Source organism: Pristiophorus japonicus, chromosome 3 (genome assembly GCF_044704955.1).
Source record: "Pristiophorus japonicus isolate sPriJap1 chromosome 3, sPriJap1.hap1, whole genome shotgun sequence".
NCBI lineage: Eukaryota > Metazoa > Chordata > Chondrichthyes > Pristiophoridae > Pristiophorus > Pristiophorus japonicus.
In genome coordinates, this window is record NC_091979.1 from 213,445,135 (window position 1) to 213,470,612 (window position 25,478).

The following is a 25,478-nucleotide window of genomic DNA, read 5'->3' on the forward strand; positions in this document are numbered from 1 at the left end:
TTGTAAATAGTTGGGGTCCCAGCACTGATCCCTGCGGCACCCCACTAGTTACTGATTGCCAACTCGAGAATAAACCATTTATCTCGATTCTCTGTTTTCTATTAGTTAGCCAATCCTCTATCCATGCTAATATATTACCCCCAAAGAATGTGAGGTGATCTTATTGAAATGTATAAGATTGTGAGAGGGCTTGACAGGGTAGATGCAGAGAGGATGTTTCCCCTCATGGGGAATCTAGAACTAGGGGGCATGGTTTCAGAATAAGGGGTCGCCTATTTAAAACGGAAGTGAGGAGGAATTTCTTCTGAGGGTCGAGAATCTTTGGAATTCTCTACCCCAGACAGCTGTGGAAACTGGATCTTTGAATGTATTTAAGATGCCGGTCGACAGATTTTTGAAGAATAAGGGAGTCAAGGGTTATGGTGAGCGGGCAGGGAAGTGGAGTTGAGGCCAAGATCAGATTATCCATGATATTGAATGGCAGAGCATGCTCGAGGGGCCAAATGGTCGACTCTTGCTCACCTTTCTTATGTTCTTATGACCGAGTTGTCAGCAACAGGATAGTAATGTTTTCATGGCTGAAATTAACAAAAATGATCTGAAAGCAACTCCCAGTGGAGCCACCTATGACAGTCTTGTAGACAAAGACAAACCAACCAGGAGCAGCATGGTACGCAAGTGTGAGCCACTCGGAGAGAAAACACCTAAAGCATGGCAGCAACCTGATAATTCCTGCTATTAATCTGAGCCCACACTGAGAGTGACAGCAGTGCTAACCAGTCAACCACAGTGGAAGTAGTGCCTGGAGCCCTTTGCTGAGCCCTAGCTGGACACCTTGAGAACCAGTGCTCTAGGTTTGCTGTCACCTTTCAATTTGTATGTTAGCTATGCTAAGCCTGGCAGGATGGATGATAGTGATCACAGAATCAGAATCGTTACAGCACAGAAGAAGGACATTCAGCCTGTCGAGCATGTGCCTTGATGTTCAAGGGATAACGGTAATATAATTGAAGTATACCATACGCCATTTGGGATTTTATTCAAATTTTTATAGCAGTTGTGATTATGAAATGCTCTGAAAGCTATTTTTTGCTTAATGTTTTCAAAAACATAATTTGCATAACCTCAGTCTAATCTTTACAGTCAACCTATTTTGGGAGGCAAACTTATTTGGCCAGCAGCCTTATTTTGGGCTACACTTGAGTCCCATTTTAAAACCAGAGTTGCACATTGGAAATAATTTGATAACATTGAAGCTTTGCTGGCTTTTAAGTTCATTTAAAAATAAAATACCCCGTGCCTTATTTTCCAAAGAGGCCTTGGCCCACCCTCTTTGGAAGCAGTGCAGAATGTGCTAGAATGTGTATTTAATGTTGTTTCATTGAAGCAGTTTGTGATTTATCGACTATTGAGGGAATTATCAGAAGAGACTTATTCTCTGGACATTCCTTGTTTATGCTGATGTAATCCAAGATGAGCAATGAAGCTCACATTGATAGGAGAACTCCTTACACTATTTTATAATAACTGTAACTTGATCATATTTTGTTTGGATTCATGCATAATATCTGCGTTCGCAACAGATGCTTGCACAGGCAATTTTACATCTTTAAATGAAGTAGCAATCAAGTTGAATGGGGAGAAAGGATTTGCTCATTATGTGAATGTGTATGGAAGGATTATATGTTTGGGTTATGAACCTGTTATTTTACAGTGGCTTTTATCTCAGTCATTTTTGGCATTTACCCACAAGATGAAACTTATCTACAACAGAAAATTTAAGAGGAACAATTCCAGGATAAACCCAGCCTTTCTGGGATAAATCCAACTTAAATTTTCACCAAAACCTGAAAGACATGAAAGAACTGTCTTTGAAGATTTAAAAGAAACAAGATTTTCATTGTTTTGGAAGTCGCTCTGTTGAAACCTTGCCAACGTGTCAAGGTGAGTGAAATTGAATGGAAATTTAACTGAACTGGAGAGATTGGGTATAATTGCAGTGCGGTCTTAATGTAGAGGAGATATTTATGCTATTGGGTAGAATTGACTGTCTAATGCTTGCCCCATAACCTCACCGAGCAGCAGGATTTTCATGCATTTCTCTCTGAAAACCGTCTGCTGTGTTAATATGCTAAATAGATGAGACTTGTGATGCAACCATTCAAGGATTTTGAGGGATAGTGTCTTTGGTGATCAGTAATGAGGATTAGATTCCTTCTGTCCAAAAGGGCTGGACAATGGTACAATCCTGACTCAGTCCAAGCAGTTTGCCTATCTCTCCCTTATACCCACTGGAAGCAGATTTTAATATGCATGTCGTATTTATCCATCAGGGTTAAAATAGCAGTAGCCATAAATATATATTGAATACGGTCGACATAGTGATCCTTGTTGTTTCCCAATGTTTCAAAAAATGAGAATTCAGCAATGCAGATTTTTCTCGCTGATCTATTTGTGGAGAACTTGTTTAGTGGGATGTCGTATTTGGCGTATGGAATTAGAAAAGTGGAGAGAAGAACATTTGTAACCTGCATTGATTTGTAATGGTGATGGAAATACTGATTTACCATAACTGTTGTATAATTTCCTGAGGTTGGGCAGCCCCAGTGCAGTTCTTGCGCCAGTCACACCCACCGCAGTTTTTTTAATGATGCCATTCCAGAATGCACTGGTATGCTCCCATACTTGGCATTACCAAAGCAGCCAACTCTGGAGAGCAATCCTACTTGAAGTTTTCCGTATTGTTAAAATTCAATGTGAATCAATTTTCTTCGTTTAAAGCACACACTTGCTACCATTTTCATTTGGCATTTCATCATCACAGGCAGTCCCTCAGAATCGAGGAAGACTTGCTTCCACTCTTAAGCATGGAAAAGGTAGATTGCCTGTTAAATCATGTGTTTGTGCTTTTGATTAAGGTCAAACAGCATTATTAAATTCCCTCTGAACTTGCAGCATTCCGTTCTCTTGGGTCCGACCCTAACTTTGTAATTAAATCTGATAATGGTGGCACTGTTGTTTGGCAAGCCGACCTCTATTTTGTGGAGGCTCAACGCCAACTCTCTGAGACACCTTCCTCCTCCTACCTCCCCCTCAACCATGACCCCACCACTGAACATCACGACTTTGTTTCCAAGACTGTGACTGACCTCATCTCCTGGAGATCTTTCCTCCATGGATTCCAAACTCCGAGTCCTCCAACCCTGCACAGCCCGCTTCTACTGTCTTCCCAAGATCCACAAACTATCTGACTGTCTTGGTAGATCCAACATTTCAGCCTGTTCTTGCCCCACAGAACTGATTTCTTCCTACCTCGACTTTTCTTTCTCATCTTGTCCGTCTCTTCCCACCTACATCCGCAACTCTTCCGATGCCCTCCGCCATTAACAGTTTCCAGTTTCCTGGCTCTAACCATCTCCTTTTCACCATGGAGTCCAATCCCTCTACACCTCCATCCCACCAGGACAGCCTGAGGGCACTCTACTTCTTCCCTGAACGGAGGCTCAACCAGTCCCCATCCACCACCACTACCCTCCACCTGGCTGAACTTGTTCTCGCATTGAACAACTTCTCCTTCCCCCAAATAAAAGGTGTCGTTATGGGAACCCATTTGAGTCCTAGCTATGCCTGCCTTTTCATGGCCTATGTGGTACATTCTTTGTCCAACCTTTGGCCCTCCTTTCACCATGACATCTCTGCAGCCACTGATCTGCGCAACCACACCCTCACCACCAGCTTTGATGCCCTAGTCGCTAGTAAAACCATTACTCTCTCTCACACTGGCCATTCCCTCTGGTACAGCCCTCATCTTCGCTCCAAGTCCAAGGGGCGCAGACTTGAACGGATTTGACAGATAATTGGTTTAGCCATTCACTGCCAGATCTGCCTCGACCACTTGAAGCATTATCTGGTCCTACTCTTGTCTGAAAAAACTGCTCACTATTACATGATCATTCTGGAATGCAAAGATAACACCCGGCTACTATTCTCTACTGCTAACCGTCTTCTTAAACCCCTCCCTCTGTCTCCACCACACTCACCAACAAGTGTGAGGAGCTCATGGACTTCTTTGTCAGAGATTGAGACCATCCGATCAGCTGCCTCTACAAATTCCCTTCTTTCCCCTTGCCCACCAGTCCAAACTTCCTCTGAGGCTCCCCCCTGCCCTTGCCTTGACATCCTTTGTGACTGTGACAAAGGTAAACTATTACTCCTCGTCCTCCTGGAACTGTCTACAGCCATTGACACAGTTGACCGCTCCATCCTCCTCCAACGCCTCACCACCATCGTCCAGCTGGGTGGGACTGCACTCGCCTGGTTCCATTCTTATGTATTTCATTATAACCAGAAAATCTCCTGTAATGGCTTCTCTTCACACTCCCACATCGTTACCTCTGGTGTCCCCTATGGTCTCTAAATTATCATAGACTGCTTGCCTGCATAATTGGGAAGACCGAAGCCATTGTCTTTATTCCCCGCCACAAAATGCGTTTCCTAGCCACTGACTCCATCCCTCTCCCTAGCATCGAGCTGAGGCTAAACCAGACTGTTCACAATTACGCGTCATATTGAACCGTGAAATGGGCTTCCGGCCACATATCCGCGACATAACTAAAACCGCCTACTTCCGCCTCCGTCCTTGTCTCAGCTCATCTGCTGCTGAAACCTTCATCCACGCCTTTGTTACCTTTAGACTTGATTACTCCAACACACTCCTGGCTGGCCTCCCACATTCTACCCTACATAAACTTGAGGTCATCCAAAGCTAGGCACCAAGTCCCGATCACCCATCACCCTGTGCTCACTGACCTACATTGGTTCCCGGTTAAGCAATGCCTTGATTTAAAAATTCTCAATCTTGCTTACCGCTTCCCTTCCCTCCCAGAACCACGATAAATCACCCTAAACCCCATCAGCTTCCACATTCAACTGATCATCCTCTGCCATTTCCGTCGCCTCCAACGTGATGCCACCACCAATCGCATCTTCCCTTCATCTCTGCTTTCAGCATTCTAAAAGGTAGTTCCTTCCATGACACCCTGGACCACTCTTCAATTACCCCAGCACTCTCAACCCTTCCCATGTTTATTCCCATGCAAGCGCAGGAAATGCCCTTTCACCACCTCCCTTCCCACCGTCCAGGACCCCAAACACACTTTCCAGATGAAACAGCGATTTACTTGTACTTTTTTCAGTTTAGTATACTGTATTCTCTGCTTACGATGTGGTCACCTCTGCTTTGGAGAGACCAAACTCAGATTGGGTGAATGCTTTGCGGATCATCTCAGTTCAGTCCGTAAGCGGAACCCGAGCTTTCAGTCGCTTACCATTTTAATTCCCCGCCCCACTCGCACTCTGACCTCTCTGTCCTTGGTTCCCTGCACTGTTCTAATGAAGCTCAAGGAACAGCACCTCATATTTCGATTAGGCACTTTTGAGTCAACAATCTCAGATCATAACCACTGTTCCCATTTTTTCAGACAGCAGCTGGTGGTAATGATGCTGCTATTGCCATTTACACCTCCTCTTTGTTTCTTGTTCCATTACTATCCCTTGCCTTGCACCATCCCTTTTTACATTTAATCTCTTCTGCTTTCTAGCTTGTCACAGACCTTCCCATTTGCTCATTTCTCCACTTCCCCCTTTCCCTGCCTCTCTACTTATTAAAACCGAATACATCTCTAACTTTTTCCAGTTTTGATGAAAGGTCTTCAACCTGAAACATTAATTTTGTTTGTCTCTCCATAGATGCTGCCTGACCTGCTAAGTATTTCCAGCAATTCTGTTTTTATTATAGCACTATTAAATTATTTGAAGTCATGCACTTAACATGCATCTTAATGCAACTGGTACCCCCACCTTCTCTTCCTTCTGCTACATATGGAACATGTACTTGTTAGGAATCTCAAACTTCTTTAAAGGAGTCCTACATTTGTACTCATAATTTTAAAAAGAGAGCTTTAATATGTTGTGATAAAATGGGATCAGGCTGCAGGCAGTGTGTTTATGGTTTGCTCATTTTGTGCAAATTGAAAGTGACAGCGTGGCAGAGTCAAATTGTAAAAATTTTTTCCCGGCAACTCTTCATAGTTAAGTGCATGGGTCCAGTTGAGTCGCGAGCACATCAGAGAAAGCAATCGAGCTCGAATAAGGACTTCTACAATGGGAATGTAATGTGATGAAGGAAAAGGGGATGAAGAGGTAAAGAACCGGGTGGGTAAATGTTATTTGGACTGTTTGCTCACGTGCAGGATAAACGTCGACATGAATTGGTTGGGCCATATGGACTGTTCCCGTGTTGTAACAGTGTGGGCCCAAGTTTTGGGCCGCGCCTAGAACGGCGCAGCCCCGACCTGGACGGCCGTTTTTCGCGCCACAAAGTGCGCCTAAAAAAGACTTACCCATTCTCCGGCTCCCTGCAGGTCCTCTGGAGCTGAGCGCGGCGCAGCACGAGCTGTAGGGCACGGAGCCAGGTCCCTGCGCTGAAAACAGTGCCGGGACCTCTGCACATGCGCGCTACAGTGGGCGCGCATGTGCAGTAGCTCCAGGTGCCCAAAACTGTGGGAGGGGCCTGAAGCACGCAGCCCCTAGCCCTGGCCGAATGGCCTCGCTGGGGCTGCGTGGATAAGGCTGCCTCCCACGCCCAGCTCCTGCTTCCTCCGGACCGGGCCCTGACCCGATCCGACTCCTGCTCCCCCCCCCTCCCTCCCTTCCTTCTCTCTTCTCCCCTCCCTTCCTTCTCTCTTTCCCCTCCTCCCTTCCTTCTCTCTTCCCCCCCCCCCCCTTCCTTCCTTCTCTCTTCCATCCCCCCCCTCCCTTCTCTCTTCCCCCTCCCTCCCTTCTCTCTTCCCCTCCTCCCTCCCTTCTCTCCCCCCTTTTCTCTCTTCCCCCCCCCCCTTTTCTCTCTCCCCCCCCCTTTTTTCTCTCTCTCCCCTTTTTTCTCTCTCTCCCCTTTTTTCTCTCTCTTCCCCCCTTTCTCTCTCTTCCCCCTTTTCTCTCTCTTCCCCCCCTTTTCTCTCTCTTCCCCCCTTTTCTCTCTCTTCCCCCCCCCTTTTCTCTCTCTTCCCCCCCTTTTCTCTCTCTTCCCCCCCCCTTTCTCTCTCTTCCCCCCCCCTTTCTCTCTCTTCCCCCCCCTTTTCTCTCTCTTCCCCTCCCTTTCTCTTTCCCCCCTTTCTCTCTTTCCCCCCTTTCTCTCTTTCCCCCCTTTCTCTCTTTCCCCCCTTTCTCTCTTTCCCCCCTTTCTCTCTTTCCCCCCCCTTTCTCTCTTCCCCCCCCTTTCTCTCTTCCCCCCCCTTTCTCTCTTCCCCCCCCTTTCTCTCTTCCCCCCCTTTCTCTCTTCCCCCCCCCTTTCTCTCTTCCCCCCCCCTTTCTCTCTTCCCCCCCACCCTTTCTCTCTTCCCCCCCCCCTTTCTCTCTTCCCCCCCCCCCTTTCTCTCTTCCCCCCCCCTTTCTCTCTTCCCCCCCCCTTTCTCTCTTCCCCCCCCCTTTCTCTCTTCCCCCCCCCCCTTTCTCTCTTCCCCCCCCCCCTTTCTCTCTTCCCCCCCCCCTTTCTCTCTTCCCCCCCCTTTCTCTCTTCCCCCCCCTTTCTCTCTTCCCCCCCCCCTTTCTCTCTTCCCCCCCCCTTTCTCTCTTCCCCCCCCTTTCTCTCTTCCCCCCCCCTTTCTCTCTTCCCCCCCTTTCTCTCTTCCCCCCTTTCTCTCTCCCCCCCCCCCTTTCTCTCTCCCCCCCCCCCCTTTCTCTCTTTCCCCCCCCTTTCTCTCTTTCCCCCCCCCTTTCTCTCTTCCCCCCCCCCCCTTTCTCTCTTTCCCCCCCCCCTTTCTCTCTTCCCCCTCCCTTCTCTCTGCCCCCTCCCTTCCTTCTCTCTCTCTTTTCCCCCCCCCTCCCTTCTCTCTCTCTTTTCCCCCCCCCTCCCTTCTCTCCCTCTTTCCCTTCCACCCCCCTCCCCTCGCTGTCAGAAACACAAACTGACAGAGAGTCACAGACAGACGGGCAGAGAGATAGAGACACACGGGGGAGGGGGGACGCCGTCCCAGCACGCTGTTGGAGGACTCCCGGTGCTGCAGTCGGTAAGTCGAAAATGTTTTATTTATTGATTTTGTTCACAAAACATTATTTTTTATTAATTTTTTTGATTTATTGGTTGATTTATTGATGTATTTATCATTTATTATTGATGATGACTCTTTATTTGTAAAACTGAAGTGTTTAATGTTTGTAAACTTCCCTTTAACACCCCCCCCCCCCCCCCATTCCCTACACCTGATTTGTAACCTACGCCTGATTTTCTCAGTGTAGACAAGGTTTTTCTGAGCGTACAAAAATCTACACTTACTCCATTCTAAGTTAGTTTGGAGTATGTTTTCACTGCCTAAACTTTCAAAACGGGCGTAAGTGGCCGGACATGCCCCCTTTTGGGAAAAAAAAATCCGTTCCAAACTGAAACTGTTCTGACAAGAACTGGAGCAAACTAAATGCCGAGAATTGCAATTTCTAAGATACTCCATTCTAAACCAGTTGCTCCAAAAAAAAACAGGAGCAACTCAGGCTGAAACTTGGCCCCTGTATTTCTACAATTGACTTGGTTCTTCTCCAGCACGAGTTGAGAATTTTTAATATCAGGAGTAACACTTTCATTTTATATTCCTAATCTCAAAAGTTACAATTTAAAAACTTCTGTCAAATTGTTGAACAGCAGAGTGAAGATGCAGGAAAAGGACAGCATGCCTGTCAGATTAAAAAGTGCTCTGAGATGATAGGATATCGTATTACTGATGGTTCACTGTCTGGCTGAGAAGTAACATTGAGCATAGACGTCGCTGTACATTTGTAAAATCCAGAGCCAAAAATAAATTATGAACACCATTAGCAGTGTTGTATCTGAAATAAAAAAAGCAAAATACTGTGGATGCTGGAATCGGGAATAAAAACAGAAAATGCTGCTGAGATTTCCAGCATTTTCTGTTTTTATATTGTATCTGAAATGTTTTCAACTACAATTCTCAACAATCTAGCAGTTTTAAGTGAGTGAGCAATATAAGTGAGTGAAAACAATTTATTTGAAAAGTTATAAGTAGAAGGGGATTTAATATTGTGACACACAAATCTATGTAGCCGGCCCTCTAATCATGCAGTGATTCTGTAAATGGAATGTGTCCCTTACATGGTCCTCGCATGTAATTCCAGTAAAGTTGATCATAGATGCCTTGAAGGGAAAGCTAGGTAAATACATGAGGGAGAAAGGAATAGAAGATATGTTGACAGGATGAGAAGAAGAAAGTTGCGAGGAGGCTCAGGCGGAGTACAAACACCAGCATAGACCTGTTGGGCTGAATGGCCTGTTTTTATGCTGTAAAGTTATGTGCAGTAGCAGGGAAAATGCTAGAATCTATTCTTAGGGACGTGGTAACAGGGAATTTAGAAAATCATAATATCATTGGCAGAGTCAACATGGATTTATGAAAGTGAGATCATGTTTGACAAATTTGTTATTGAGGTTGTAACTCTCAGGGTAGATGAGGACGAGCCAGTGGATGTTGTGTATTTGGGTTTTCAAAAAGCATTCAATAAGGCGGCTGCAAGAGATTAATGCACAAGATTGGGGATAATATATTCGCACGGATTGAGGATTGGTTAACGGATAGAGAGTAGGAATAAACATATAATTTTTGGGTTGGCAAGCTGTAGCTGGTGGGGTGCCACAATGATCAGTGCTTGGCCTCAGCTATTTATAGTCTAAATGATTTAGATGAAGGGCCAAATGTATTTATTTAAATTTGCAGATGGTACAAAACTGGGTGGGAAAGAACGTTGTGAGGAGGATGCAACGAGGCTGCAAAGTGATATAGATAGGTTAAGTGAGTGGGCAAGAAGATGGCAGATGGAATACAATGTGGAGAAATGTGAGGTTATTCACTTTGGTAGGAAAATTAGAAAAGCAGAATATTTTTTAAATGGTGACAGACTGGGAAATGTTGGTATTCAGAGGGAAGTGCGGCATCCTTGTACACAGACGACATGCAAGTACAGCAAGCAATTTGGAAAACAACTGGTATTTTAGTCTTTATTACAGAAGGCTAAGAGTAAAGAAGTCTTGCAGCAAACATAGAGCCTTTGTGGGACCAACCTAGAATCATACAATGTTTGCAGCACAGAAGGAAGCCATTTGGCCCATCGAGCCCGTGCCGGCTCTCAGCAAGAGCATTTAAGCTAGTCCCACTCCCCTGTCCTTTCCCTATAACCCTGCATTGTTTTTTCCTTTAGGTACTTATCCAATTCCCTTTTTGAAAGCAACAATTGAGTCTGCCTCCACCACCCTTTCAGGCAGCACATTCCAGATCCTAACCACTTGTTGCGTAAAAATGTTTTTCCTCATGTCACCTTTGATTCTTTTGCCAATCACTTTAAATTTGTGTCCTCTGGTTCTTGACCCTTCCGCCAATAGGAACAGTTTCTCCCTATTTACTCTGTCTCGACCCCTGATGATTTTAAACACCTCTTCTATGCATTAAGTGAGTACGTGGAGTACTGTGTACAGTTTTGGTCTCCTTACCTAAGGAAAGATATACTTACCTTAGAGGGAATGCAACGAAGGTTCATGAGACTGATTCCTGGGGAATCTGGGATGGGGATTGTCCTATGAGGAAAGATTGAGTAGGCTAGGCCTATATTTAGAGTTCAGCAGAATGAGGGGTGATCTCATTGAAATCTTTAAAATTCTTAAGAGGCTTGACAGGGTAGATGCTGGGAGGATGTTTCCCCTGTCTGGGGAGACTAAAATTAGGGGTCACAATTTCAGAATAAAGGGTCAGCCATATAGGACTGAGATGAGGAGAAATTTCTTCACGCAAAGGGTTGTGAATCTTTGGGATTCTCTACCCCAGATGTAAAGTCGTTGAGTATATTCAAGATTTTTGGATACTCAGGGAACCAAGGGATATGAGGATAGTGTGGGAAGGTGCCGTTGCCATGATCTTATTGAATGGCCGAATGGCCTATTCCTGCTCCTATTTCTTATCTTCTTAAAATTCTATTTTATTCTCTGATTGCATTGAAGGTGTGCTTCATAAATATAATTAAATTCAAGTGACTCAAAATGGCATTTTAATAAATAAATCCAAAAAGATAGTGGCTGTATGTGGTAGAAAACTGGTTATGATTGCTTTGGTTTGCTTCTTTGCTCACCACCCAACCTTTGAAAAGCTTTGGAATGCAGTCATAAAGAATAATGAGGTTGTTTTGTAAGCAGTAAATTGCTGTTTCTTCCTGACAGACTCCAAGCGCCTGGGCAGAAGAGAGCTCTGAAAAGAAGAAAGGATCCCACAAACGCTCAGCATCCTGGGGAAGCAACGACCAGTTGAAAGAGGTTAGAATTCCTTTGTTCCACATGAATATTGAGGGTCAAGGGAGTTTCTCATTGCATTTTGAAACTCTATACCTTTCAGTGTTTTTGTGTTTTTCAGACTGGATTTATTACCATATGCCAGGTCTGTGCATTGAACTGATTTGATACTGGTGTCGCAACAAATTAATATCCCCATTAACATTTTGAATTTGTGTGCATGTGGCTTCCTATCCGCATGACTCCACAAATATTGCATTGATATGGCACATAGGCAATTTTTATAGAAATATTTTTGAAACTGGAATTGTAACATTTCTGTCTTGCAAGCAAGAAATGTGTATGAAAGGTTCTCTGAGCAGCTGATGTGGGTTAGCATTGGTAGCAGTCCAATTAATTTGGGATATTTGCTGCAAAACTAATATTAAATCAGTTCAATAGAGAAAACAGTGGCCTCGAAATGTGGATGTAAAAAAAAGGGAAAATCTCAAATTTTCACATCAGTGGAACCAATTTTATTTTACTACTGCTTTGGGCTGAACACATGAATGTTAAAAAGAATTGTTTCTGTTTTCTGATTTACTGTATTTCACTCAAGATAAAAAGGAACTATTAAATCTGGTAAACATTTTCTTTCAGTGATATGGGTCATTCCATGTTCAGTAATGCTTTTTGGAAATATGCATATATGGGTTTCTGGTGGGGGCCAGATAGTGATGCCCCCTGTGGAGAATAACATGATAACACACACTATTGAGACTTGCATATGAATAGTGGCCTACTTGATATGTACTGGGAAGTCCCATGCTTCTGTGGATCCCATCTCTCAGTAAGTCCACGAGAAGAGGAGGGAGATGTATATAGTGTGTTGTTTAAGGAAACATTTATCATAAATCTAATCGACAGCAAACAACTTTTACAGTCTACTATTTGTGTAATCAGCACTAGACTGCTGTTTTTTCACCACATGAGCCACTGTCTCATCCCACACTCCACCTCATTCCCCACATTCTTTTTAATATACTTTCAAGCATCTATCTAATTTCCCTTTTTAAAAATAGTCATGGACTCTGCTTCAATAATGATTTATACTAAGTAATTCCACATTCTAACCATCCTCTTTGCAAAGAACAGCATGGAAATTTGAATGAGCCGCTCAATCGTTAAAGGAGCCGTGAAACCCCCCCCCCCCCCCCCCAAAAAAAAAATTAGAGGAAAAATTGCTTATAACACTTCATAATGACGACCTCAAACAAGGTCACCTTACAACCTTCTCAGTTTTGGTGGGGAAATGAGCCTCTGCTGTTCAATGTCTCCTACACACTTACTCCTCATCCATGGTAACATCCCAGTGAATCTATGCTGAACCTTTTCCATTCCCAAATGCAGCTTAACTAAGATCTTTCACATGTTCAACAATTCCTCCTTGCTTCTGTATCCTCTATATCTGGATATAAACCAAGGATTCTGTTTGTAATTTAAATGGTTTTCTCCACGTGCACTGCTATCTCTTAATGACTTGTATAGCTCCCTCTGTTTACCATCACTTAAAATCTCAGCATTTGAGGTGTACTCCCTTTCCCTATTCTTGCTTCCAATTTCTCCATGTTGATTTGCATCTCCAAATCTGCCCATCCTGTTGTTCCTACTGCAGTCCTTCACTGTCCTTGTTAAAATTTGCCATAGTCCTCAATTTGGAGTTGTTAACACTTTTCGATGTCCCTTCAATTCCTAAGTCCAGATTATTTTTGTTTATAGTTTAAAAAAACAGGCCAACACAACCCCCTGTGAAACATCATACTACACCTTTCCAGCCAAAGTAACATCCCATTACCCCAATTCTTTGCTTTTAGCTCCAACCACTTCCCTCCATAAGGTCATATTTTACTACATTAAAGGCACTATATAGATGCAGGTTGTTAATTCCATGTGCCATTCTCTTTGTCATGAGACTCTTGCTTGGTATTTTACAAAATGCATTTTGAAATGCACAGAAAACGCAACCATTTGCATAATCTATCCTCTCTTTTACTTCAAAGAATTGTCTGTAAGATTAGTTCAACCACAACCTGCCCTTTTTAAATCTATGCTGACTGGCCTTTTTAACTGGTGCTTTTCCATTGCAACATGTTAGACTCTATCCTCACCCAGTGCCCACACATGCACTCACTCCCTAGGAGTAACTGGATAGTGATCAGGAATGGGAACTCTTGACTAAATTTCCTTCCCCCCACCTCCTGGAAACTAAGGCCAGTTGCTCATCTAGCACTGAAATCAGCTTAATCACATGTTGGAAATCAAATCTGGAGCTTTTGTTTGTACAGCTCAGCTACTGGCAAGATAGTCTTTTTGGATGGGGTGCAGGGGGGTGGGTGGGGGGGGGGCGGGGGCTGGGGGGGGATAGGAATTTGATCTACCAGCTCAAGGTGCTAACACTTTATAAAAGCAAGTGTGTTATTTCATGAAGCTCCTTTGAAGATAATGTCAAGCCTGGCCCATGATATGGTCTTAGTACAATAATTTTTCATTTAGCAATAATTTTATTTTCCATATATACATTTAGGGGGAAGCTAGATAAGCAGATGAGGGAGAAAGGAATGGAATGATAGGGTTTAGAAGAGGTGTGCCATCTTAGAACGCGAAAAGAACTCTGACTACTTTCCCTTCACCCCAGGTCACTAGTTAGCCATTAGACAACTGATATGTGAGGGTTTGATTTCCTCAATAGGTGGGCAGCAAGTACTAGGGCCTCCTCACAAGCAGCATTATGAGCAGCATAATTCACTATAAAATGTGAGTGTATTACCGCTATTATCATGACCACAGGATGGACACAGCCCATACCTGATTGAATTGTGTTTACAACAGTTGAAGGGGCAGAGCCTCGATAACAACTGTTTGCCTCTGCAACCCAATTATATTAGACACTGAGTGCTGGATATATGAGTGCTTCTATCAATTGTCCCAAGTCTGAGTTTCATCAGCTATATGATGGATTTCTGCCTTCTGTGTAGTGGAAGGATCTGCACAGGGCAGCCTATTGTGCCAACTACCTTGCTGGACCAAATGTTCAAGTCAAATGACTGATGCCAAGTTTGCCCATAACCAACTGCTTAATTCAGATCCTCCTCCAGGTTACTCAGTGATGGATCAATGTAGGTCAGAGTCCTTCCACCAACCAAATATTCTTTCTTAATCCGGCTAAATGCAACTTTTCTGACCAACTTTCACACTAAATCGTGTCAGCCCTACAATTTTGGAGAGAGCTGTCTCTCTTTAGATCTGGCTTCCTGATCAGATCTGCATGTGTTTATTTAAATGGGCATGAAAAACCAAGGGCTTGACCTCTGACTTTCATCCATAGATTGGCCAGCTGAACCACCAATTGCTACCCTCGTGGGGGTTTCCCCAGAAGCTAAACTCATATGAAAGAAACCAGACTGTGCATTGTTGCCCTATATACTCTCCTAATAGTACTAATGTACATTCGTGCCTCAACCTGATGTGACATGTGGGAAATACCATTCTAGGTAAACGCTTCAGCTAGGTATAATTCCTTGCATGTTGAACCTTAATGTGCTTCCCCAGACACTTTCTGTTGAACAGAATTTAACTTAATTGCAATTTTTTGATATAAATTACCCATAGGTCCTCCTAGGTCAAATTGTCGAATCCTAAAACATGACGGTGGTGAATTAGTGGAGGGGCGGGAGGCTACTTATACAGGCCAGTATGTTTGATCAGACACTTCATCAGACTAAAGTAAATGAAATTCCTCTTCACTGTCTGGCGAGAACTCCCAAGATACATAAAAGTGGGTACATTTTTCAATTGAGTGGATGCATTCTGTGATTTCTTCAATTATATGACTCTGTGTCGCTGACAAAAGTGCGTGTTTTAAAATAATTTTTGCTAATGGTGCCCTCTCCCTCCCCCAAATGGTTGCAGTTGCTGGTATTTTATTTGTGAACTTTTCTGAAAAGATTTCCGCTCGTAATTAGAATGGCGAGTAGCAAAACATCCACTAGCATTTCACTAGGTTGCTTACGTTAGACTGGTGTGCTGTGACCTTATTTTGTGTAGGTCACGATTTTGTAAAAAACAAAATACATACTGTAAGTTAGCGGTGTGGCCTGAATGCAAATTCTTTTTGCTTGGGTTGGACTTGTGTTTACCTATATCCATTTAAGTACTATCTCAATTTATCTTTGGGCATGTGGGAGTATAGCGAGATCATTGACAGTGTTGTCCAAAACTCTCATGTCTAAAGTATCAAGTACTGTTATATATGCTCTGGAATAGTTTTAACATTTAATTAGATGCAAACTTGTGCTCAATATGACCCTTTTTATAACCTTTCCATGATGACCTATCTAATTTCATTAGAAAGTTTTTCTCATGTTGGAGTGCATCTAGCCCCTTTCTCTTTGAAAAGTGAGTGGTGTTTGTCTTGCGCTTGAGCAGCGTCATCTATAGGGGAGAGAGTTGTATTTTTTCCACAGAAACAAGATTATCCTATTATGGTATGTCTGACTAGCTAAAATCTAAAGAATTAACTATTTGAGAACATAACTCTGCCCGTGAAATCCCTTGAGACATATTGTTGGAGGCAGTAAGATTGATCATTTATATGCTGAATGTAAGCTGTATCTACAATTTAAGTTCCTAAATATCTCCTTTATCTGTTTTAGAAATAGTTCGTTGATTGTTGAATGTGTGTGTGTATATATATATATACATATTTAATATAATATATATATTATATTATGTGTGTGTGTGTGTGTGTAAAAACAAAAATCTTAACAGTCAAAAATACAGCATGGATATTCTCCAGGGGTAGAGGCTGAATCGAGAGCACAGACCTCTGCCACAGAACCTGTTTTGGTCTCGTAGTCATCTTCAACATTTATATAGTGTTATGTCTGTAATGTACTCATGAATGACTCCACGAGGCAATGTGTTGTACTCAAACTGTAGTGACTGTTATATATGTAAACTTGTGTATACCTTGTACAGCCACCAGAGGGCTCATCCCCTGGAGTCCCACGGGATCCCACAATCCCTTGGGAGCACAGGTACTTAAAGAGGCCTCACAGGCTGGAGAGGCACTCTGGAGACCTGCAATAAAAGACTACGGTCACACTTTACTTTGAGCTAACAGTATCCAGTCAGACTTTTTATTCATCCTTAATAACTGGCGACGAGATACAGATGACAAACCCAACGATGCAGAGAACAGTGGGCATCCTGGAGAAATTCTCGGAGGGAGATGATTGGGAAACCTTCGTGGAGCGACTCGACCAATACTTCGTGGCCACCGAGCTGGAAGGAGAAGCGAACGCTGCCAACGAAGGGCGGTCCTCCTCAACGTCTGCGGGGAACCAACGTACGGCCTCATGAAAAGTCTGCTTGCTCCAACGAAACCCACAGAAATCGTACGATGATTAGTGCACATTGGTCCGGGAGCATCTGAACCCGAAGGAAAGCGTTCTGATGGCGAGGTACCAGTTCTACACCAACAAAAGGTCTGAAGGCCAGGAAGTGGTGGGTTATGTTGCCGAGCTAAGACGCCTTGCAGCACGTTGCGAATTTGGAACACATACTCAGACTTTTTCGTACTTGGCATTTGCCATGAAATGATACTTCGCAAACTTTTGACTGTAGAGACCTCAACCTTGAGTAAAGCCATAGTGATAGCTCAGGCGATCATTACCACCAGTGACAATGCTAAGCAAATTTCTCAGCACACGAGTGCTGCTACAAGTACTGTGAACAAAATGGTGATGTTTTCAAATTGCAACATACAGGGCAGGCCCCACATGCCTGCAGCTGCACGTCCGCAGATGTCTGAGTCCACCATCAAGGGTGGTGAATACAAGGCTATTAACACCTTGTTGGCGCTGCGGGGGGTCATCATCGTTTCCATTCATGCCGCTTCAAAGGGTACGTTTGTAAGGGCTGTGGAACAATGGGACACCTCCAACGTATGTGCAGGCGAGCTGCAAACCACCATGTTGCAGAGGAGGACAGATCCACGGCGGATCATGACGAACGAGAGCCTCACACCGAGGAGGCAGAGGTATATGGGGTGCACACATTTACCACAAAGTGTTCCCCGATAATGCTGACGGTTGAACTAAATGGACTCCCGGTATCAGTGGAGCTGGACACGGGTGCGAGCCAGTCCATTATGAGCAAAAATACTTTTGAAAAATTGTGGTGTAGTAAGACCTCAAAGCCAGTCTTGACTCCCATTCGCACAAAACTGAGAACTTGCACAAAGGAACTGATTCCCGTAATCGGCAGTGCTTACTATAAAGGTCTCATACGATGGAGCGGTGCACAAGCTACCACTCTGGGTGGTACCGAGCGATGGTCCCAGCTGCTCAGCAGGAGCTGGCTGGTAAAAAATATGCTGGAACTGGGATGACGTCCGAGTGCTCTCGTGCGTTGACGACACTTCATGTGCCCAAGTCTTAAACAAGTTCCCTTCGCTGTTCGAACCAGGCATCGGCAAGTTCCAAGGAGCAAAAGTGCAGATCCACCTAATTCCGGGGGCGCGACCCATCTATCACAAGGCAAGAGCAGTACCGTACATGATGAGAAAAACGGTAGAGATCGAGCTAGACCGGCTGCAAAGAGAGGGCATCATTTCGCCGATCGAATTCAACGAGTGGGCCAGTCTGATTGTTCCAGTCCTCAAGGGAGACGATACCATCAGAATCTATGGAGATTACAAAGTAACTATCAATCGTTTTTCCCTGTAGGATCAATACCCACTACCAAAGGCTGCCGGCCTTTTTGCGACGCTTGCGGGAGGAAAGACGTTCACGAAGCTGGACTTGACCTCGGCCTACATGACGCAGGAGCTGGAGGAATCATCGAAGGGCCTCACCTGCATCAACACACACAAAGGTTTCTTCATTTATAACAGATGCCCGTTTGGAATTTGATCAGCTGCGGCAATATTCCAGAGAAACATGGAAAGCTTGCTGAAGTTGATCCTGCGCATGATGGTCTTCTAGGACAACATCTTGGTTACAGGTCGGAAAACAGTCGAGCATCTACAGAACCTGAAGAAGGTTCTTAGTCGACTCAACCGCGTGGGGCTCAGGTTAAAACGCTCGAAGTGCGTTTTCCTGGCGCCTGAAGTGGAGTTCCTGGGGAGAAGAATTGCGGTGGACGGCATCAGGCCCACCGATTTGAAGACTGAGGCAATCGAGAACGCACCGAGGCCACAGAACGTGACGGAGCTGCGGTCATTTCGAGGACTCCTGAACTACTTTGGTAACTTCTTACCGGGTCTCAGCACACTGTTAGAACCACTGCACACCTTACTGCGTAAAGGAGACGAATGGGTATGGGGCAACAGCCAAGAAAATGCCTTTGTAAAAGCTAGAAAATTGTTATGCTCAAATTGCTTGTGTTGTATGATCCATGTAAACGTTTGGTACTAGCATGATTCTGGGAAATTGCAACCGGTTGCTTATGCATCCAGAAGTCTGTCTAAGGCTGAGAGCCTACAGCATGATTGAAACAGAAGCGTTAGTGTGTGTCTATGGAGTAAAGAAAATGCATCAATATCTGTGTGGGCTAAAATTTGAATTGGAAACTGACCATAAGCCACTTATATCCCTGTTTTCCGAGAGTAAGGGGATAAATACGAATGCATCGGCCCGCATCCAGAGGTGGCCGCTCACGTTGTCCACATACAACTACGTCATCCGCCACAGCCCAGGCACAGAAAACTGCCGATGCTCTCAGTAGGCTGCCGTTGCCCACCACGGGTGGAAATGGCGCAGCCTGCAGAATTAGTCATGGTTATGGATGCATTAGATAGTGAGCAATCACCCGTCACAGCCTGACAGATTAGAACCTGGACGAGCCAGGACCCCTTATTGTCCCCAGTAAAAAAAATTGTGTGCTTCATGGGAGCTGGTCCAGTGTCCTAGTGGAAATGCAGGAAGAGATAAAGCCGTACTAGCGGCGCAAAGATGAAATGTCTATACAGGCAGACTGCCTTCTGTGGGGCAATCGGGTAATGGTCCCCAAGAAGGGCAGAGACACTTTCATCAGTGACCTCCACAGTACCCACCCAGGCATCGCAATGATGAAAACGATAGCCAGAACCCACGTGTGGTGGCCCGGTATCGATGCGGACTTAAGAGCCCTGCGTGCACAGATGTAACACATGCTCACATTTAAGCAATGCACCCAGGGAGGCGCCACTAAGTTTATGGTCTTGGCCCTCCAAACCGTGGTCCAGGATTCATGTCGACTATGCAGGCCCGTTTTTGGGTAAAATGTTCCTTGTGGTTGTAGATGCGTATTCCAAATGGATTGAACGTGAGATAACGTCTGCAAGCACGTCCGTTGCCACCACTGAAAGCCTGTGGGCCATGTTTTCCACGCACGGACTACCTGATGTCCTTGTGAGCGACAACGGGCCATGTTTTACCAGTGTCGAGTTCAAAGGGTTCATGACCCGTAACGGGATCAAACATGTTACATCTGCTCCGTTCAAACCAGCATCCAATGGTCAGGTAGAGAGAGCAGTGCAAACGGTCAAGCAGGGTTTGAAGAGGGTAACGGAAGGCTCACTGCAGACTTGCCTCCCCCGAGTACTGCTTAGCTACCGCACGAGACCCCACTCACTCACTGGGATCCCACCTGCTGAACTGCTCATGAAAAGGGCACTTAAGACAAGGCTCTTGTTAGTTCACCCTGATCTACATGAACAGGTAGAGAGCAGGCAGCTTCAACAAAGTGCATATCATAGCGCAAATGTGCCACATGAATTGATCCTGTATTTGTATTGAATTATGGACAAGGTCCCAAGTGGCTTCCCGGCACCATTGTGGCCAAAGAGGGGAGCAGGATGTTTCGGATCAAACTTTCAAATAGACTCATTCACCGAAAACACTTGAACCAAAACAAACTCAGATTCATGGACCATCCTGAGCAACCAACTTTGGACCCTACCTTCTTTGACCACCACCCCCCCCCCGCCCCCAAACATACACACCAGTAGCAACCGGCACCGCGGTTGGCTACGAAGCAGAACCCATTACCCCTAGCAGGACTCGCCATAGCAGGCAGCCCAACAAGGCCTGCTGCACAGCAGCCCAGCGAGGGCCCAACAAACGATTCACCAAAACCAGCATTTGCACCGAGACGATCAACCAGGGAAACAAAGGCCCCAGATCGACTCACCTTGTAAATAGTTACATTGTTAACTTTGCAGGGGGGGTGGGGAGGGAGTGTTGTTATATATGTAAACTTGTATATATCTTGTACAGCCACCAGAGGGCTCATCCCCTGGAGTCCAAAGGGGTCCCACAATCCCTTGGGAGCACAGGTACTTAAGGAGGCCTCACAGCCTGGAGAGGCACTCTGGAGATCTGCAATAAAAGACTACGGTCACACTTTACTTTGAGCTCACAGTATCCCGTCAGGCTCTTTATTCATACTTAACAGTGATCTTGGTCCTTTATTCGTAACTCCAGAGTCAGGCAGCCATATGGTGGCTACCCTTTTATACAGCCCCTGCCACCAGGGCAGGAAACCCCGGTCGCCACCAGTTGCACCCTCTAGTGGTGCCAGCATAGTATATGCACAATGTAAACCTTATTGCTAGTACATCAGGTAAACAAGTCTCCACCTTATGCAACTATACAGTGACTCCACAGAGTATATCTATAATCTGCATAAAAACATCACTCTCCCCCAAGTCCTTTGTGCCGATTACCTTTGCACTATGTGCTCTGGCTTAGCTCTCCCCAGACTTCAGTGCCAATAACCCTTGCACCTTGGCTGTGCTTTGGCTTGGCTCTCTCCCTGTTAACCCCCAAGTCCTTTTGCCTCAACTTTGGGTAGTGGTTACCAGTTTGGATGGTTCGATGATGCAGTGGAGATTCCAGTGGGTTCTGGGTGTGATCCATGTGTGTGTCCATGGCTACATACATCCATTTCCCCCCTGTCCCCCCACCCCCACAGCGAGATCATGCAGCTGGCCTGTTGCATTGTGTCTGATCCTGTATGTTAATGTAAGTCCAAAATGTTTTTTTTTTGCAGTTTGTATTGTGACATCTTGGTTCAGTACTTACATTCGTTACGTTTTACAGTCGTGCGCCAGGATTGGGTAGATTGCATTCATGGTTCAGTCATGGTCAGTACTGAGGTAGCAGTACAGGTATGCGAGGACGCTGGTTCCAGAGCAACCGGACGGGGTCCTAGTCGTATGCGTCCCCTGCTAGCGGGCTGGGCTTGGTTCACTCACCTAGCCAGGACTCAGAGCCTTTGCCATTGCCTAGTGGTGGGCAGAGCCACAGATCTGTGTGACCTCCCTGTCCTCCTTTGAGGGCTGCAGAATCGTCTACCTGCTCTCGAGCGGTGTTGGGAACCTGGCTGTTCCAGGTCCCGTTTGGGGAACTCGTTGGTTCTGCCCTTTCGCTCCCGGACATGACCGAGGTAGCGACTGAGTCTGGGGGCTGCACCGGGTGATGGACAAAGGCGACCGACTGCGTGTATTGGTGCCGTTTTCGTTTCCAGGTCCGTGGAATAGTGCCATCGGGTGCCTATAGCGTGGGATAGACCTGGGGCAGGGTATCCGGATCAGTGCCTTCACCCTCCCGAATTCACTCGCTTGCTACTTTTGGGGCCACTCTATTCCCGACATCTCGCAACAATATTTTGTTCTTTACATTAGGAATAGTACCGACATCTCGCAACAACATTTTGTTCACAATCTTAATTGGTTCGTTGCATTGATTACCATGCATAACAATGTCTCTAAGTTCAGCTGTTTGCAGGTCTCCTTTAAGAGAACCCTGCTGGCTTTACCCCAATCAAATCCTTTGTTGGACACCACATGTTGGTCCCTCAGCGTTGCACCGCGTGGTATTGCCGTGGCCATCTTTTTTTCAGCCACACTGCATGTCGCTGCAGCAGGGACACCATTTTGCGCCTCTCCTTGCGGTCGACTGCCTTGATCCTTCTCTCCCGCGATTCTGCCACAGTAGCTGGAAGAGTGCCTGTGAATTCGATCTTCCTCCCCAGGAGTCCTTCCACTGGAGCCGGGAAGGTACTTTTAGGTCGTTCCGATTGGATCATTGCCACGCAGTCGTGATGGATAGTCTGTGCCTCAGGTGCTACACTGGTCTGTTCTCTGGTGCCTGGCCCCAAGGTGAGGTTTTGCTCTGCCTCTGAGCACGGGGGACATCGATTGCTGGAGTTAAGAGGTCTTCCCACTTCTACTGGATCTTCCCCATCCACCATCTTCTGATAATGTTGGACCATCACCTGCAACAATCCACAGAGGTAACTTGTGCACCACGCCATTATGGATTACACTTACATCCACACTACCAAGGACTGGGATCAGCTCCTTGGTGTAGGTGCGCAACTTTTCCTGTACTGGAACCAGCTCGGGTCGTTTTTCGTTCCATAGCCTCTCGAAGGTATCCTGGCTCATCACTGACTGGCTCGCTCCAGTGTCCACTTCCATGAAGACTGGAACGCCGTTTATCTCGACTTCACTGGAGGACAATCGGTGATGCTTCTTCTTGGGGCTGAGCTGCCTCTCTGGCCAAATTATCATATTCCCCGCTGGATTCAAAGTCATCGACTGACTCCTGCTAGACGGTGAGTCGTATTTCTTTTACACATATGCTGGAGCTGGCCTTTCGTGTTACAGGCTTTGCATATGTATTCAGCAAACCGACACTGCTGAGCCCTATGGTTTCCTCCACAACACCAGCATGGTGCTACTCGATTAGCACCCCTCGGCGGACTCCTGAGTTCTGGAACCCTGAGGTCTGTGCTATCTGCCCTGGGCAGAGCCACGTTGTACAGTCTTGCCTGTGAAAGGCACCATTCTGTGTACAGTACTTGCCGGGTTTGAGTCCACAGAATGAATAATTTGCTTGGTGCTGCAGATCGTGGTCATGAACGCCTGACTGGTGTTGGCAGATAATAACTTGTGAAGGAGGCCCCCGTGGCCAATTCCCATAACGAAGATGTCTCGTAATGCTTCGTTGAGGTGCGTGCCGAAATCACACGGTGCCGCACGTCTCCTGAGGTCGGCAGCATATTTTGCAATCTCCTGGCCCTCAGGTCTGCGGTGCGTGTAGAATCTCTGCCTGGCCATGAGAATACTCTGTTTTAACATAGAATCATAGAAAATAGGTGAAGGAGTAGGCCATTCAGCCCTTCGAGCCTGCACCACCATTCAATATGGTCATGGCTAATCATGCACTTCAGTACCCCATTCCTGCTTTCTCTCCATACCCCTTGATCCCGTTAGCTGTAAGGGCCACATCTAACTCCCTCTTGAATATATCTAACGAACTGGCCACAACAACTGCCTGTAGTAGAGAATTCCACATGCTCCCAACTCTGAGTGAAGAAGTTTCTCCTCATCTCGGTCCTAAATGGCTTACCCCTTATCCTTAGACTGTGACCCCTTGTTCTGGAATTCCCCAACATCGAGAACATTCTTCCTGCTTCTAACATGTCCAATCCCGTCAGAAATTTATATGTTTCTATGAGATCCCCTCTCATTCTTCTAAATTCCAGTGAATATAAACTTAGTCGATCCAGTCTTTCTTCATATGTCAGTCCAGCCATCCCGGGAATCAGTCTGGTGAAACTTCGCTGCACTCCCTCAATAGCAAGAATGTTCTTCCTCAGATTAGGAGACCAAAACTGTATTCAAGGTGTGGCCTCACCAAGGCCCTGTACAACTGCAGTAAGACCTCCCTGCTCCTATACTCAAATCCTCTCGTTATGAAGGCCAACATGCCATTTGCCGCCTTCACTGCCTGCTGTACCTGTATGCCAACTTTCAATGACTGATGTATCATGACACCCAGGTCTTGTTGCACCTCCACTTTTCCTAATCTGTCACCATTCAGATAATCTGCCTTCCTGTTTTTACCACCAAAGTGGATGACCTCACATTTATCTACATTATACCGCATCTGCCATGTGTTTGCCCATTCACCTAACCTGTCCAAGTTACTCTTCAGCCTCTTAGCATCCCCCTCACAGCTCACCAGCTTAGTGTCATCTGCAAACTTGGAGATATTACATTCAATTCCTTCGTCTAAATCATTAATGTATATTATCAATAGCTGGGGTCCCAGCACTGAACCCTGCGGTACCCCACTAGTCACTGCCTGCCATTCTGAAAAGGACATGTTTATTCCTACTCTTTGCTTCCTGTCTGCCAACCATTTCTCGATCCACGTCAGTACATTACCCCCAATACCATGTGCTTTAACTTTGCGCACTAATCTCTTGTGTGGGTCCTTGTCAAAAACCTTTTGAAAGTCTAAATACACCACATCCACTGGCTCCCCTTTGTCCGCTCTACTATATCCTCAAAAAATTCTAGAAGATTTGTCAAGCATGATTTCCCTTTCATAAATCCATGCTGACTTGGACCGATCCTGTCATTGCTTTCCAAATGCGCTGCTATTACATCTTTAATAATTGATTCCAACATTTTCCCCACCAACGATGTCAGGCTGACCGGTCTATTATTCCCTTTTTTCGCTCTCCCTCCTTTTTTAAAAAGTGGGGTTACATTAGCTACCCTCCAGTCCATAGGAACTGATCTGGAGTCGATAGAATGTTGGAAAATGACCACCAATGCATCCACTATTTCTAGGGCCACTTCCTTAAGTACTCTGGGATGCAGACTATTGGGCCCTGGGAATTTATCGGCCTTCAATCCCATCAATTTTCCTAACACAATTTGCTTACTAATAAGGATTTCCTTTAGTTCCTCCTTCTCGGTAGACCCTCGGTCCCTAATATTTCCGGAAGGTTATTTGTGTTCTGCTTAGTGAAGACAGAACCAAAGTATTTGTTCAGTTGGTCTGCCATTTCTTTGTTCCCCATTATAAATTCACCTGATTCTGACTGTAAGGGACCCACATTTGTCTTCACTAATCTTTTTCTCTTCACATATCTATTGAAGCTTTTGCAGTCAGTTTTTATGTTTCCTGCAAGCTTCCCCTCATATTCTATTTTCCCCCTCCTAATTAAACCCTTTGTCCTCCTCTGGTGAATTCTAAATTTCTCCCAGTCCTCAGGTTTGCTGCTTTCTTTGGCCAATTTATGTGCCTCTTCCTTG

At 45.4% G+C, this 25,478-nt stretch overlaps 1 protein-coding gene across 2 annotated transcripts in view; it reads left to right on the plus strand.

Moving 5' to 3' along the window:
- Positions 1-25,478, plus strand: part of fam117bb (family with sequence similarity 117 member Bb) — a 289,990-nt gene that overhangs the window by 112,860 nt on the left and 151,652 nt on the right. For both annotated transcript variants that reach the window (XM_070876236.1, XM_070876237.1), the window contains exon 3: positions 11,270-11,362. In XM_070876236.1, the coding sequence (XP_070732337.1) occupies positions 11,270-11,362 (93 nt within the window). The remainder of the gene's footprint in view (positions 1-11,269; positions 11,363-25,478) is intronic.